At 48.3% G+C, this 14,513-nt stretch overlaps 2 protein-coding genes across 9 annotated transcripts in view; one reads left to right on the top strand and one right to left on the bottom strand.

The window, feature by feature from the left end:
- Positions 1–6,211, top strand: part of Mtss1 (MTSS I-BAR domain containing 1) — a 138,729-nt gene extending 132,518 nt beyond the window's left edge. For 3 of the 8 annotated variants that reach the window (XM_057791521.1, XM_057791518.1, XM_057791525.1), the window contains 4 exons: positions 99–293; positions 1,365–1,538; positions 1,894–2,101; positions 3,371–6,211. In XM_057791521.1, the coding sequence (XP_057647504.1) occupies positions 99–293; positions 1,365–1,538; positions 1,894–2,101; positions 3,371–4,071 (1,278 nt within the window). In that variant the 3' untranslated portion in view covers positions 4,072–6,211. The remainder of the gene's footprint in view (positions 1–98; positions 294–1,364; positions 1,539–1,893; positions 2,102–3,370) is intronic. The other 5 variants (XM_057791526.1, XM_057791519.1, XM_057791522.1 and 2 more) reach the window with 4 other exon arrangements.
- Positions 6,212–7,904: 1,693 nt separating this feature from the next.
- Ndufb9 (NADH:ubiquinone oxidoreductase subunit B9) lies at positions 7,905–14,500 on the bottom strand. The gene is made up of 4 exons (XM_057791241.1): positions 14,343–14,500; positions 10,835–11,027; positions 9,832–9,945; positions 7,905–8,117 (listed from the first exon to the last, which is right to left on the bottom strand). Exons 1-4 carry the CDS (start codon positions 14,441–14,443, stop codon positions 7,986–7,988), a joined length of 540 nt encoding a protein of 179 aa, XP_057647224.1. The 5' UTR covers positions 14,444–14,500; the 3' UTR covers positions 7,905–7,985.
- Between the last annotated feature and the right edge of the window lie 13 nt (positions 14,501–14,513).

Raw genomic sequence — 14,513 nt, 5'->3', positions numbered from 1 at the left:
TTTCCCCTGCCCCCAGTGTCAGTGCCATCTTGTGTATCGACGCTCATCCTGGTATATTAATTTTTTCCTTTTCTCCTCCCTTTTTTGTTTGTTTCCAGTTGTCTAATGGGTTTTCTCACTTTAGTTTATCAAGTGAGTCCCATGCAGGGCCTGTGGGCGCAGGCCCTTCCCCTCATAGCCTGCCTGCCTCCCGCCTGCTCCCTCGGGTCACCTCTGTCCACCTTCCTGACTACGCTCATTATTACACCATTGGGCCCGGCATGTTCCCGTCATCTCAGATCCCTAGCTGGAAGGTTTGTGTCTCCCTTCCCTTCCCTGTCCCGCCCCCTGCCCCCCTTCTCCCTCTCCACTTCTTCCCTCCCTCCTACCCCTCATTGCTTCCTTGCTCACCCCTCTTCTGTGCTGACATCCTCCCCTAGACTTTCTTTCACACTCTGCCTTCTTCCCCACAACCCTTCTTCCTCAGGAAGCCCCTGGGGTGGATTGGGCAACAAAAACCAGCTGGAGGTACTTCCCTCGTGGAACAGAAAGCTGAGTCTTCCTTTAGAGACCAGCAGCCCTGGAGATCAAGGACACTGCCAGGAGGGAGGCCAGACTCTACATCAGGGTGGGGTCTGCTGGCTTCAGTTCCTCCCGGGCCACCTACAGTGTGTTTCTTCAGAGCCTATCTGTTCTCCTTGGCCATATGCCCACCTTGTCCCCCGAATGACAATCCTGCTGATGTAACAGAACTGCAGCCCAGAGTACCCTGTATATGCTGTAGCTTAGTGGTATATGAAGACTTTAGTTTTGATTGTTTTATATTGAAACGTGTTTGCTTCAATATAAAAACCAAAATTGTAAGTGATCCCCATCAGTGCAGTTGAGGCTCCAGGAGGGTAAGTTGGTCCCTGGGCTGCCAGCATTTTGAGTAGATTGTGACTTCATCTCAAACTGGCAGCAGGTCCTGGAGCCCTGTGTCAGTGAGGCCAGCTTCCCAGGAATGGAGGGTACCGCTGTAGAGTGGCTGGCGGCATGCTCTCGTGCCCCCTGGTGGCCACTTGGCCAAGTCTTTCAGTCTCTAGGAGAGTGATTTCCTCCAGGCAGAAGGGCAGCCTGGATCCTTGGGATGGCTAGCTCTCCCCTGGCTGACGCTTTGTATCTAACGACCACCTGTCAGGTGGCCTCTGCCTGCCTGGGTTGTTGAGAGTTTTTAATCTTTGGGCAGGGATGAGGGTAAGGGAGGTACCTAGAGACTCTCATTTGAGTGTTGGCAGGCAGAAGAGCTAGGGGCTAGCCTCTGCTAGAGCTGCCTTGTGTGGGGCTGGCTGCCGCCCTCCGTCTGGGTTGGGAACCATGGCTTTTGACCGCACTGTTCTACTCAGGACTGGGCAAAGCCAGGACCCTACGACCAGCCACTGGTGAACACCCTCCAGCGCCGCAAAGAGAAACGGGAGCCAGACGCCAATGGGGGCGGACCCACTAGTACAGGAGGGCCGCCTGCAGCTGCGGAAGAGGTGCAGAGACCGAGGAGCATGACTGTGTCAGCTGCCAGCAGGGTGATATACCTGTTCTCTGTATCTGGTTGGGTTCACATAGTTGGGCCAAGATGGGGACCACGGCCAGTCCTTGGGAACCTGATAGCCATCAGCTGGAGGAGTGGGGCTCTGTTCTTCTTCCTCTGCCTCACAGTGTGTAAAAGACCCCGGGTGCACCCGTACGTGGGACTAAGCCATGTAGAACTCCCTGTTCCTGAATGAGAACTGTGCAGGTCTAAGTAGCCACCTGAGTCTACTGACTGGTGCTCAGAGGAGTCGTCCGAGACCCCACCTACAGCAATGTGTATGCGGTGACTCTGGTCTCTGAGTTTTCACGTCCCTGGTGGCTTGTGTGTCTCCGTCCTCTGTCCTGTAGCCCGGTGAGGAGATGGAGCCCTGTGAGGAACTGGCGCTCGCCCTGTCACGGGGCCTCCAGCTGGACACGCAGAGGAGCAGCCGAGACTCGCTGCAGTGCTCCAGTGGCTACAGCACTCAGACCACCACCCCGTGCTGTTCCGAGGACACCATCCCCTCCCAAGGTACGAGGCGCCCAGCTTGCCGTCCGGCTTTCCGGGCGGCTCCAGGTGAGGAGGCAGCGAGCTGGTGGCTGTTCTACACAGCGTAACTCCTGGCTACCGATGGGCTTTGGAATTGCTCTGTCTCTGAGGGTGCTTTGGGGCAGTGATCTGTAGTTGACAGGGAGCGAGCTGCTGTGTATAAGAAGTGACCTGAATGGGAACGATTTTGCTTGTTTCTCACCGTCCATGTATAGTGCTCCCCAACTTGAAACGAGACACCTACAGTTAAGAACAGCTTCGTGCTTGCTTTGCTCTGTGTGGAAACACCACTTTTTCCCTTTAATGATCTTCACAGTCATGCACGGGGGAGAGATTTTCTCCCCATTTTACAAATGTGGACACTGAAGCTCAGTAACTTGACCAGATCCACACAACTCCCAGCTAAGAGATGGAGTCTAGCTCTTAAGTTCTTAACCTACGCAGTCAAAGCCCCGTCTGCCTGCCTCTCTCCCTCATCCCACCACACGCACAAGGCAAGCAGAACTGACATCTGACAGATAGAATCACTGTGATGGTTGGCCAAAAGCCACTTGCAACTTGCAAGCCATGAATCAAAGATCTGAGCCAGTGAATCTCAAGTAAAGGTGCACCCTCTACCCAGACATTGGGCAGAATCTAGGCATATCTTTACTAGTGCTCTGTTGGGGTGCTACTGGTATCGAGAAGGTAGAGACTGGGAGCTATGCTAACCCTGTCTAGAACAGCAGCTCTCCAGACCTCACCCAACAAAGAATTATCTAGTCTCAAGCCTCACATTTCAGTTGACTTGTTGTTCAGAAGCTTGACCATGCGATGCTTACTGTAAGCGCCTACCCTCCCCCCCTCCCATGGCCCTGAGACATGCATGGCGCCATTTTAAAGCAGGCGTGAAGGCATGAGTCTTTGTACTTTGCTTTCAGGAGCTGCTCCATCCTTTAGCCTTCCTAACTTCCAGCAGTTAGTTGTCAGGGAGATGGTCTGTTTTCCTGTGTCTAATTCTGGCCCAGAGGATGGGACAGTGTATCTCCTTTCATCCTCTGCATTCCTCTCAGAGTGGTTGGTGGCAGCTTTGTCACTGCCCAGCAGTCTTAGGGCCTTCCCCAGTCTCACAGTCCTGCTGTGGGTACCCAGGGTACATCAGTGAGCAGAGCAAAGGGCTCCTGTCGGGAATTGGTACTGAGGCAGAATATGTCAACATCTGGGCAGGGGAGGGGGAGGCCACATGTCCTCCTGCTGTGGCCTGGGAAAAGAGTGGTCACCCTGGACCCAGACCTGGCTAATCAATCCTCCCCTCAGTTTCAGATTATGACTACTTCTCTGTGAGCGGCGACCAGGAGGCAGATCAGCAGGAGTTTGACAAGTCCTCGACCATCCCACGGAATAGTGACATCAGCCAGTCTTACAGGCGGATGTTCCAGGCTAAGCGTCCAGCCTCAACTGCTGGCCTTCCCACCACCCTCGGCCCCGCTATGGTCACACCGGGGGTGGCGACCATCCGACGGACCCCTTCCACCAAGCCTTCTGTCCGTCGGGGGACCATTGGAGCTGGTCCCATCCCCATCAAGACACCAGTGATCCCTGTCAAGACCCCAACTGTTCCAGACCTCCCTGGGGTTTTGCCATCCCCTCCAGATGGGCCAGAGGAGAGGGGTGAGCATAGTCCTGAGTCTCCCTCTGTGGGGGAGGGACCCCAGGGTGTCACCAACATACCCTCTTCCTTGTGGAGTGGCCAAGCCTCTGTCAACCCTCCACTTCCAGGCCCAAAGCCCTGTATACCTGAGGAGCACAGACAGGCGATTCCAGAGAGCGAAGGTGAAGACCAGGAGAGGGACCCCCCAAGTGCCACTGTCTCCCCAGGCCCGATTCCAGAGAGTGACCCTGCAGACCTGAGCCCGAGAGAAAGCCCTCAGGGAGAAGACATGCTGAATGCCATCCGAAGGGGTGTGAAGCTGAAGAAGACCACCACCAACGATCGCTCAGCCCCTCGCTTCTCTTAGGCTCTGAGTTCCCAGGAAGTGCTGCCAGTGGGGAATGAACTCTTTCATTAATAAAACCTAATTTGTCTGATCCATTCCAGTCTATAATCAAGCAAAAGATTTTGTAGGCAATTCGGAATTCTGCTCTTTTGAAAGTATTCATCTTTAGATAAGAATTAAAAAGCAACATATGTAATTGACATAATCTTGATCTTTTAATTTGTAAATATTGACAGTTTCTTTCTGCATATTTTAATCTTAGTTTCCCTTTTGATTTTTCTGAAGGTGCCAAATTCCATTTAACTTTTTTATAAGTCTTTGTAAAATTTTAAATGCATAAAGGGGAGGGGGCGGGTTGGGACTGGGAACCTCGGAGTAATTTCACAAAAGGATTACATACTTATTCTTTTTCTTCCCTCAAGCTTTTGTAGATGCATTGTAGTCGTCTAGTTTAGAAGCAAATTCAAGTTATTTTAATGGACAAACACAATGGATAAGGGATAAAGCCCTCATCCACGTATACTGTGTTCTGGATGAGAAAGGCAGGAGTAACAATTGAGCAATACGCAGAGAAGTAAACCCGGACATGGTGGACTGTGTTGGGATTGGGGGGAGGGCTGTGGGAGGGGCACACTGTCAACTTAGCCAATCCTGTTACATTTAAGAGTAGCCTTGTAGGTCGAATTTCCAGTAGCTTCATGGTTAACGCATCCAAATAAGCCATACTAGATTGCAGTGTTTGTTTCTGTAGGGTTTTTAAGGACTTCCTTTCTCTCCCAGCATTCCTCTTGACCGCACATAGCACCCACATCCGGTCCCACGCATGCTGCTGCCACAGGTAGACATAGAGTCCTATTACTTTCTCGTCTTATATTTACTTCCACTGAATCCAATACATCCAAAGGGGTAAGGCAATTCAGAAAACGTGAAAACATTTAAAAATGATAGCAGGGAATTCTTAGATATAGAAAATGCCTTTTACTTAACTGTGCCCAGCAGGCTGGGTACCTTAAAAAGCCCAGATATTTTGAAGAAAAAAAAAAAAAAACTCAAACAGATTTATCAAGGGTAACCAGCTTGGAGTCTAGCAATTTTGCCAATGTGCTTACCAATCAGGGGGCTTGTTTTTCTTCCATTCCATAAATAAGGGCAGTTGATTGGCTTCTAAACACTGGAGCGAGGAGGATTTATTTACTCTCATTGGGAGTCTGATCTCTAGTCAGGCAATGTTTTTTCTTCTTTTTTAAATGGGTCTTTTATTTTAAAGTGGAAGTCAAATTTGTTACAATGCCCATCCCTAAAGTCAACAGAGATATTTGTAGATGTCAAGGAATCATGTTGAAGACAGCCCCTCAGCAGTCCAGTGGCTGACAGTCCACATTTGACTTTGTAGGACAAGAAGCTTGGTGGGTCCTATGTGCTCTGCAGATCTCTGTTGGCTCTGACCTCCAATGACATAAGCTTATACTTTAATACATAACCACATTGGATGTGCGAGTACTGTTCCTCTAGTCATTGTTCTATATATTAACGTTTAACACTGCTGATTGCTCCAAGGACATTTTATGTTATGGCTTTAAAGCAAAGGCATGATTATTAGAAATGACTTAAGCTCTTTTCTTTGAAAAACAAGCTCCTTTTACACACTATAAGCAAACAGTAGTGCCTGTGGTTTATCCCACCAATCTTGATGACTCAAAGTAGCTGATGCATTGTGCATATGATGCTTGAGATGGTTTTTGCAGATGCAGAAATCGCTGCAAGGTCATTCTAATAGATACAAGTGGTATTTTAAACCTTTGAAAGGAATGGATGTGACTGTACGTTGGTACAGCTTTTCACTTGTTTAGTTTTTAAACGTTAGTATAATCTGAATAAAGCTAATATAAACTGTTGCCAAATTCAATGTAGAAAGAATGTGACAAACACCTTGGGTAGTTCTGTTTGTGTTTTTGCATATTGTAAAAGCAGTGTCACAGCTGAAATGCCCTTTCTAAAGGTAAATTATTGTGGTTTAGTTGCTAGTTTGTATTGAGAGTTGACCTCTCCCTGTGCAGTTTTTGTTCTAAACTTGTATAATAACAGTGTGTAAAGTGTCTCCCTTCTACATTGTAACAACTGCTTCAGCCTACCTTATAAATAAAGAACCACTAAGAAAAAGTTCTTAAGTCTCATTCACATTGTTTGAGGTCTTACCAAATGTCAGAACATGGACCTAGTCTCAAACTAAACTTAGAAACGTTGAGGAAGTTCTCCCCTTCACATACGTGTATCCTGGGGAAAAACAGGCTTGGCTGCAGGCTGTCTCTGCTTTACCTTTTTAAAAACAAATACTAAAAAAGATCTGCTCTATCCTTACCTTTGACTGTGAACAATCCATACTCAGCAGAGGAGATATCCGAATGCCTGCATCCCACGTTAGACCTTCACCCCAGCCATCAAACCTGCACTCCTTCTCCAGAAAGCCCTGAACTCCATGCCTCCTGTGTGCTCCTCACAGGAGAGTGTTGAAGGAGCTGCATTCCTGCCACCCAGCTCCCGGCCGCTAGCTTAGACGGTAGAGCATGAGACTCTTAATCTCAGGCTTTCTGTGGATTGTTTTTTTTTTTTTCCAAGACAGGGTTTCTCTGTGGTTTTGGAGCCTGTCCTGGAACTAGCTCTTGTAGACCAGGCTGGTCTCGAACTCACAGAGATCCGCCTGCCTCTGCCTCCCGAGTGCTGGGATTAAAGGCGTGCACCACCACCGCCCGGCTCCTTTCTGTGGATTGTTATCCACACGTTGGGGGCCATTCTGTTGAAGGAGCTGCGGGCCACTTCCTGCCACCCAGCTAGCTTATGCCCTAAAATAACAACACACAAACTGTATTCTTTTTTTTTTTTTTTTTGGTTTTTCTAGACAGGGTTTCTCTGTGGCTTTGGAGCCTGTCCTGGAACTAGTTCTGTAGACCAGGCTGGTCTCGATCTCACAGAGATCTGCCTGCCTCTGCCTCCCGAGTGCTGGGATTAAAGGCGTGCGCCACCACCGCCCGGCACAAACTGTATTCTTTTAAGCACTGCCTGGCCCATTTCTATTAATGTGTGTAGCACCCCAAGGTGCTCTTACCAGAAAGATTCTAGCTTACGTCCATCCTGGGTTGGAGCTTCATCGCGTCTGCCCAGAGAGGAGAGGAAATGGCGTCTTACCTCACTTCCTCTTCCTATCAGCATTCTGTTCTGTTTACTCCACCCACCTATGTTCTAACCTATGAGACCAAGCAGTTTCTTTATTAATTAACCAATGACCTTCCTCCATCAGGAGAGTTGCTGTTTTCGTAAGACTAAAATCCCATTAATAAAATCTTTAGAAGTAGCTAGGGGTAGTAGTACATGCCTAGCAAACATGAAGCTGACCGAGAACCCACATAAACCCAGCTCTTTTCCTTTGAGTCCTCTATTTCTCTTCTGTTTACTCCTCCCTTTACTACTTAAGACTTCATCTTTAAGCCTCAACTCAGTTGGGCTAGAGAGATGGCTCAGTGGATAAAGTACTTAGAGGGACCTAGGTTTGGATCCCCAGAACTGCTGGGTACAGCAGTGCCTAAGAGACCTCATCTCTAAGGTGGAAGATGAGGACCACCTCAGTTCTCTGCCCTGTACACGTGTGCCGAATGCACGCACACAAAGCTAAGCTGTCAGCCCCGGCCTAACAATCTAGCATCTGTTCTCTAAACCTTTTCCTCACTGAGCACACCTGCTATCAATATGATTCTACGTGACTTTTTCTTAGCATGGTATGTATGGTAAAAACCAAACCACCATCCAGGAATACTCAGTGCCACAGTAATCCTGGGAAGAACACCCTCGTCACAGCCGTGCATGGTTAGTTGGTTTTATTAGGGCAAGTGTGAACATCTCTTGCTTCTCCACTTGCAAGCATCAACAGTGAGGGCCTGTATCTACACAGGCCGATCTCGAGGTCTAGTCACAATATGCCACCACAGTGGGGGCAAGTCACCTTCCTTTCTGGCAGGAGGCAAAGCTTCAGTCATAATACCATCAGGTGATGTCTCCTCCTGCAGCTGCTTAACCTAGAAGGGGACAAGGAAGGAATAATTACCAAAGAAATCTAACGCTAAGACCTGTCTGCCATGCTCACGACAGCTTTCCTGAGACCTGTCTCCTCCCACCCTGACTCTCAGCATCAAGACAAATTTCATATAAACTTCCGCACAACAACTCTTCTCTTGGAAGAGTCTTTTTGTTTTTCGAAGTCAGTGTCTTTTTATGGAGCCGAGTCTACTAACTTGGAACTTGCTATGTAGCCCAGGCTGGCCTCTAACTCCTCAGGCTACCCCTCTTCTTAAGCAAAGTCACCTTCCTGATTCTTCTTGTCATGGTCTCCCGCTGGTCCCAGGAAAGCATTTTCATCTTAGCTAAATGCTCCAAAAGCACTGTGAGGAAGCCCCAGATCAGTGTATTAGGGATGCAAATTAAGAAGGTCCTGAGAAGCTGGGCGGTGGTGGCACACGCCTTTAATCCCAGCACTCAGGAGGCAGAAGCAGGTGGATCTCTGTGAGTTCGAGGCCAGCCTGGTCTAGAAGAGCTAGTTCCAGGACAGGAACCAAAAAAGCTACGGAGAAACCCTGTCTCGAAAATCAAAAAAAAAAAAAAAAAGAAGGTCCTGAGGTCCTGAGAATGGCCAGGTCAAGAATTCAGGTGAATCACATGAGAAGTGTGCCACCACTGCCCAGCTACGAAAACATATTTTAAACCTTTTTATAGCACTTCATAGAAAACATGGTGCCCCTTGGCCACAGAGGCCTTTCTATTCCACTGTGGCCAATGACTTCTAATACCAACATCCTCAACTTTCTCTCTTAGAGCCAGTACAACTTCCAAAATGGTGAACTGAGATAGTCATCTCTAGCTAGGGCTGCCCGCCTGCTATCTTCATAAATGCCCACTGAGACTCTGTAGAAACTAATCTACACATACCTTCCCCCATCTGGAGCTCTCTACATCAGCCTGTTTTTCCTTTTTAAATAAAGCTCACAGAGAACCCCGCCGGCCTTTGCCTCCTGAGTGCTGGGATAAAAAGCATGTTCCACCACCACTTTCACGAGTGCTGGGATTAAAGGCATGCGCCACCACTGCTCGGTTTATCTTTATGGTTAAATACAAGTGAAGACTCACAAATACTTATAGACAAGATTCCTACACCTAAAGATGCCAACTGGAATCTATATCTCACATCTGCCAGATTTTCAAACTTCACCCTTCCTAATTGATTATCCTGGACACAGGAGGCTTCCCCCTACCTTACCCATCTTCCCTATCTCAACCACCACATCCAGGGGACATCCTGAATGTCTATTTCCTCCCGCACAGATACTGTACTACTTTACTGCAGGCCACACAACCTTTTCACTTAATTACTATACTAACATAAATTGGACTCCTGTTTCCTCATGTCATCTCCAACATATCGTTCATGCTACAGCAAGAGCCGCTAAAATCTAACTCTAAACATCTTAAACTTAATGAAAACTGCCCGCGGCTCTAGAATAGAGAAGAGATAACAACTGGATAGAACAGGAAAAATAGGTGAAGTGGGAGAAGGGCAAGGGAAAACAGAGACCATACTAGAGAGAGACAACTTATTGGGAAGACGGCCACTGTGAAACACAGTGAGAAACTGAAAGTCTAGTTGTCAAGGCTGAACTGTGGACCTCAGCCACAGAGGTAAACTCTTTTTCACAGGCTGACCAAGCCAAAGGCCATGAAGCACAGTCAAAGACACACCTCCCGATCCCAGCTTTCCATCCTCAGCTTCTTCCACTGCTCTCTCTTAGAAAAGTAATCAGGATACACAGCTTTCTCAGAGGGATGCCAGTAATCTAAGCACCATTCCGGAACCTGCCAGGAGAGAAAATCATGTGTTATTCCACAGGCTACCTTTACAAACACCACGGACAAGGCCTGCTCAGGAGACAGAAGACAAAACTCAAGGAGCTTCTATGACCAAGTATGGGCTGGACAGAAGGCTTAATTGGTAAAATACAGTACTTGCCACTCTCGCCTGAGAACCTGAGTTCAGAGTCCCAGTGCCCATGGAAGAGCAGGCATGGTGATGAGCACCTGTTATGCTGGTAACAGGCAAGTGAAGACAGAAGGGCCCTTGGAGCTGATTGGCCACCCGGCCGAGCCAAAACAATGGGCTCCAGGTTCAGCGAGAACCGTCTCAAAAATAAAGGGAAGAGCAAGGAAGATGCTCCAAGTTAGCTCTGGCCTCTACAAGTACACCCACCAACACATAGGTATCACACACATATACCCTTACGTGTGTGTGTGTGTGTAAAACTGTTACTATCACTGTTTCCGACTCTGAAGAGCAGTGGGCAAGTGGACATGGGCGGTAAGAGAGAATACCCACAGTCAAGAGGCTTGTGGCTCAAACATTACAGTTAGTCCAAGAAAGCTGGCACCACTGCTCTCTGGCTTGCATTCCCTAAACACCAAGAATGACGGAAACATTACCTGAGTGTCCTGAGCAACGCTCGGCACCAACCCAAACTGGCTAACTCTAAGACCCCAGATGAGCTGCACACCAAACACTTCAACACTGTGCTTTGCCAAAAGTACACTGCAAAACCTTAGAGCTGAATCTATGAGAAGATGAAAGAAAAAAGTCCCGCTGCCAGGGAAGATGTAGCCGCTGCTCAGTGGCACGTGGTATACAGAGCTGAGGTCTGGGGCGGGGACAAAGCTGGTCCTTGAGAAGCAGTTGCCGTGTAGCCTCGCTCACCTTGTAGCATTCGTATCTCTCGTAGGAGGTGCCCCCGGGAGACTCAGGGAAGATGTACGGCTGAGGGTGCTGGTTCTGCCAGAATTCTTCTTCCGCTGCCCTCAGCAGCTGGGTAGCCTTCATCATATCCTTCTCATTCCTATGTTCTTCAAACCGGGCTCTCAACAAACAAGCAAAGTACCGGTATTTGTCCCTTAAATCAAAATGATTGCGGACATCAGAACAGTTATCTACTTGATTGGGCAGATCAGCATTCCTACCAACACATCGCAGGTGAGCAACTTTCTGGTACGTCATCGACCTCTCAAGTCACTGGCTACTTTATCTGCAGCCCTTCAAAGAGCAACAGACTCAGTATTAGTACAGCCGGGCCACTTCCCTCTCATCAGCAACAGACACAGTATTCGTACAGCCTGACCACTTCCCTCTCATCAACAGACACTGTATTAGTACAGCCCGGCCACTTCCTGTTCATCAACAGCAGACACTGTATTAGTACAGCCTGGCCACTTCTGGCTCATCAACAACAGACACAGTATTAGTACAGCCTGGCCACTTCTGGCTCATCAACAACAGACACTGTATTAGTACAGCCTGACCACTTCCTGTTCATCAACAACAGACACTGTATTAGTACAGCCTGACCACTTCCTGTTCATCAACAACAGATACTGTATTAGTACAGCCCGGCCACTTCCTGTTCATCAACAACAGACACTGTATTAATACAGCCCGACCACTTCCTGTTCATCAACAACAGACACTGTATTAGTACAGCCTGACCACTTCCTGTTCATCAACAACAGACACTGTATTAGTACAGCCCGGCCACTTCCTGTTCATTAACAACAGACACTGTATTAGTACAGCCCGGCCACTTTCTGTTCATCAACAACAGACACTGTATTAGTACAGCCTGGCCACTTCCTGTTCATCAACAACAGACACTGTATTAGTACAGCCCGGCCACTTCCGGCTCATCAGCAACACTGCATTAGTACAGCCTGGCCACTTCCTCTCTCCTCCAAGGAATGAGGATTTTGCCATGAAAGGGAAAGGCAACAGCTCTTGCAGGTTCACTCAATATGCATTCAGAGTCAACTGCTACAGGACCTCCCTTCTTGTGCTAGATGCCGTGCCAATCCTGGAGATGCACAGACAATTAAGAAGGGAGATGTGACTCAGTGGAAAGAATTCTGCTCAAATCATGTAGGTGGTGCTTGAACGCTGATCTTCACACCTGCTCACAAACTTCAAGTCAGTAACTGTCTGGTGTTGAAGAAACTGTGAGCAGACATCAGGAGCCTTTGACAGTAGTTCAGGCCACAGATGGCAAGGGCCTAAATCAGGGAGCTGACAGCAGACAAATCATAGGAAAACAAAACAAATGCCTATCTACTTGACCAAGTTAAGAGTGCGAGCCTCTCTAGACTACTGCTTAACTAGCTGAAGAGTCTCAGGTAAATTACTTAATGTATCTAAAGGCCGACATAGAGATCCCATGAGCTGCTGGGTGGTGGTGGTGGTGACATAAGCCTTTAATCCCTGCTCTCGGAAGACAGAGGCAGGTGGATCTCTGTGAGTTTGAGGCCAGCCTGGTCTACAGAGCTAGTTCCAGAACAGCTGGGGCTGTTACACAGAAAAACATGTCTCGAAAACAAACAAAAAATTTTTTTAAAAAGTCCCACATGTAGTGATATTTTATCTGTATTTTAATAAATAAAACTTGCTTGAAGATCAGAGTAAAACTTATCAGCCTTACTGACCAGGCAGTGGTGACACACACCTTTAATCCCTGTAGCCATATTAATTTGCCATAGAAACCTGGCAGTAGTGGTGCACACCTTTAATCCCAGCCTAGAGGGGAACATGAAACGGGAGAAAACAGCTCTCACACAGTTTCATTCTGAGATTCCTGGAGGCAGGATTGCTATTCCAGACTGAGGCAGAGGTAAGAGCCAGTGGCTGGCTATTTTGCTTTTCTGACCTTCAGGCTGAACCCCAATTTCTGTCTCTGGGTTTTTATTAACTGTGCTACACCGATGAGATGAGAGGAGATGACAGGAGACTTCCAGAAGGTCATGGGCCAACTAGCCTGGCATACCCAGCGCTGAACAACAAAAAGACCCTGTCCCAAACAAGGGGGAGGGACGAGGACTGACACCGAGGTTGTCCTCCACGTCCACACGCGTGACACTACATTTGCAGCTGGTTTGTTTTTTAAAGGAAGTGATTCGGGCGAGGACTGAAAAAGGGTGTCAGATTTAAAATGCGTTGGGTCAGCGTTGTCATAGTAACTAGTGTGAGCACTCCCTCATGACCGTGACCTCCAGCATGTCCAGGTGCACTACAGCACGACCTGAACTCTTGAAAGCTTAACTTCTGTAAGACTGACAATTCTCTCATCTATGCGTTGACCTGCCACGTTCCCCACTAATCCATGCGGGGCATTGCAGCTTTAAAAAGGATTAACTGTCATTTACTTGCCCTCCCGAATAGAAGCTGGCAAATGCTGCCAAATAAGAAAATCTGAGGAAAGAAGCTAACAACTGTACAACGGTGCACACGGCACGCGCCTGCTTAACAAAGAGGTCGAGTCACAGACTTGCATGCTAGGATTCAGAGACAACCTCCGCAGGCCTTCCAGTGCCACTCAGTTTTCCAGCATTTTCTTGGACGTCCTTCATGTGAGACTAGGCGTTAGGATAAGAGTGTGGAGGTCGAACATTACACATCTTGGGCTGTTACCCACCTTGCATTTCTTTTAGGTCATGAAATTCTACCTACATGTCTTAACACTGTATTGTTGCTTGTTTATTTGTAAAAAAAAAAAAAAAAATTAAAAATAGCATAGGCTGGCCCCTCAAATTCATTATGCAACCGAGGATTTCTGTCTCCCCCAGTATATGCCACCATATGAGGCCCTTAACAGTAAGAGTCACAGTTGGTTGAAGAGATTTATGTAGGAGGGGAAAACCACGCATCGGTAATGAGAAGGAGCGACCAGATAAAGCTAAACAGAGGAAAGATGATGGACAGGAGCGAGACTGATGATGTTTTTGCGTCAGAAACCTAAATTTTAATCCTAACTTGGCCACGCTGAAGTTGAAGCTGGATAGTCGTGAGCAGGTCAATTCCTGAGGCTGCTCATCTGTAAAACAAGGCTAAAATAATCGCCAACTTCCGAGTTACTCTGCAAACTTAAACATCATGCACGTTTTAACGTTGCTATTAGGAACGACAGAGTCGCGAAAACGTTAGCGCTGGACCCCAGATAATGACAGCCCGAGGTATTTTGTGCTTATTCTCTTCATGCAACCTTCTGCGCTGGACCCCGGTCCCACCCCGACACAATCGTCTCCACCACATCAAAGAAGCAGACAGGGCTGCAAGAGGATTCCAGGTTCAAGGGCGGGCTCCCGTCACTGTGGTTCCAAGTCCTTGAGCAGCCCGGGCCCACAGGGCTTCTTAGCCTCCGCCCCCCGAGTCCCCGGTCCCCTCTTCCCACCTGTGGACACACCACGACTCGAGGTGTCGCAGCGCGCGCTTGTAGAGCCGCAGCACCTTCTGCTGGTGCGTCAGGTAGGCCGGAGCAGCGCAGAACGCCATAGCGCCCGGCTCACCTTCAGCGGCCGCCGCGGGGGCTGCCGGGTACCCGGAAGGGGGCGATCGCGAGGCG

This window comes from Chionomys nivalis, chromosome 17 (genome assembly GCF_950005125.1).
Source record: "Chionomys nivalis chromosome 17, mChiNiv1.1, whole genome shotgun sequence".
NCBI lineage: Eukaryota > Metazoa > Chordata > Mammalia > Rodentia > Cricetidae > Chionomys > Chionomys nivalis.
The sequence above is the reverse complement of the archived record's forward strand: the minus strand, read 5'-3'. Positions and strand labels throughout refer to the sequence as shown.

What these genes read in the sequence shown, in the direction of transcription:
- Ndufb9 (XM_057791241.1), bottom strand. Translation starts at nt 14,443, where the DNA reads ATGGCGTTCTGCGCTGCTCCGGCCTACCTGACGCACCAGCAGAAGGTG. An exon ending in GAGTCGTGGTGTGTCCACAG is followed by an intron (nt 11,028 to 14,342) that starts GTGGGAAGAGGG and finishes TTTTGATTTAAG; the next exon opens with GGACAAATACCGGTACTTTG. An exon ending in TGGAAAGCTGGGATCGGGAG is followed by an intron (nt 8,118 to 9,831) that starts GTGTGTCTTTGA and finishes GTCCCCTTCTAG; the next exon opens with GTTAAGCAGCTGCAGGAGGA.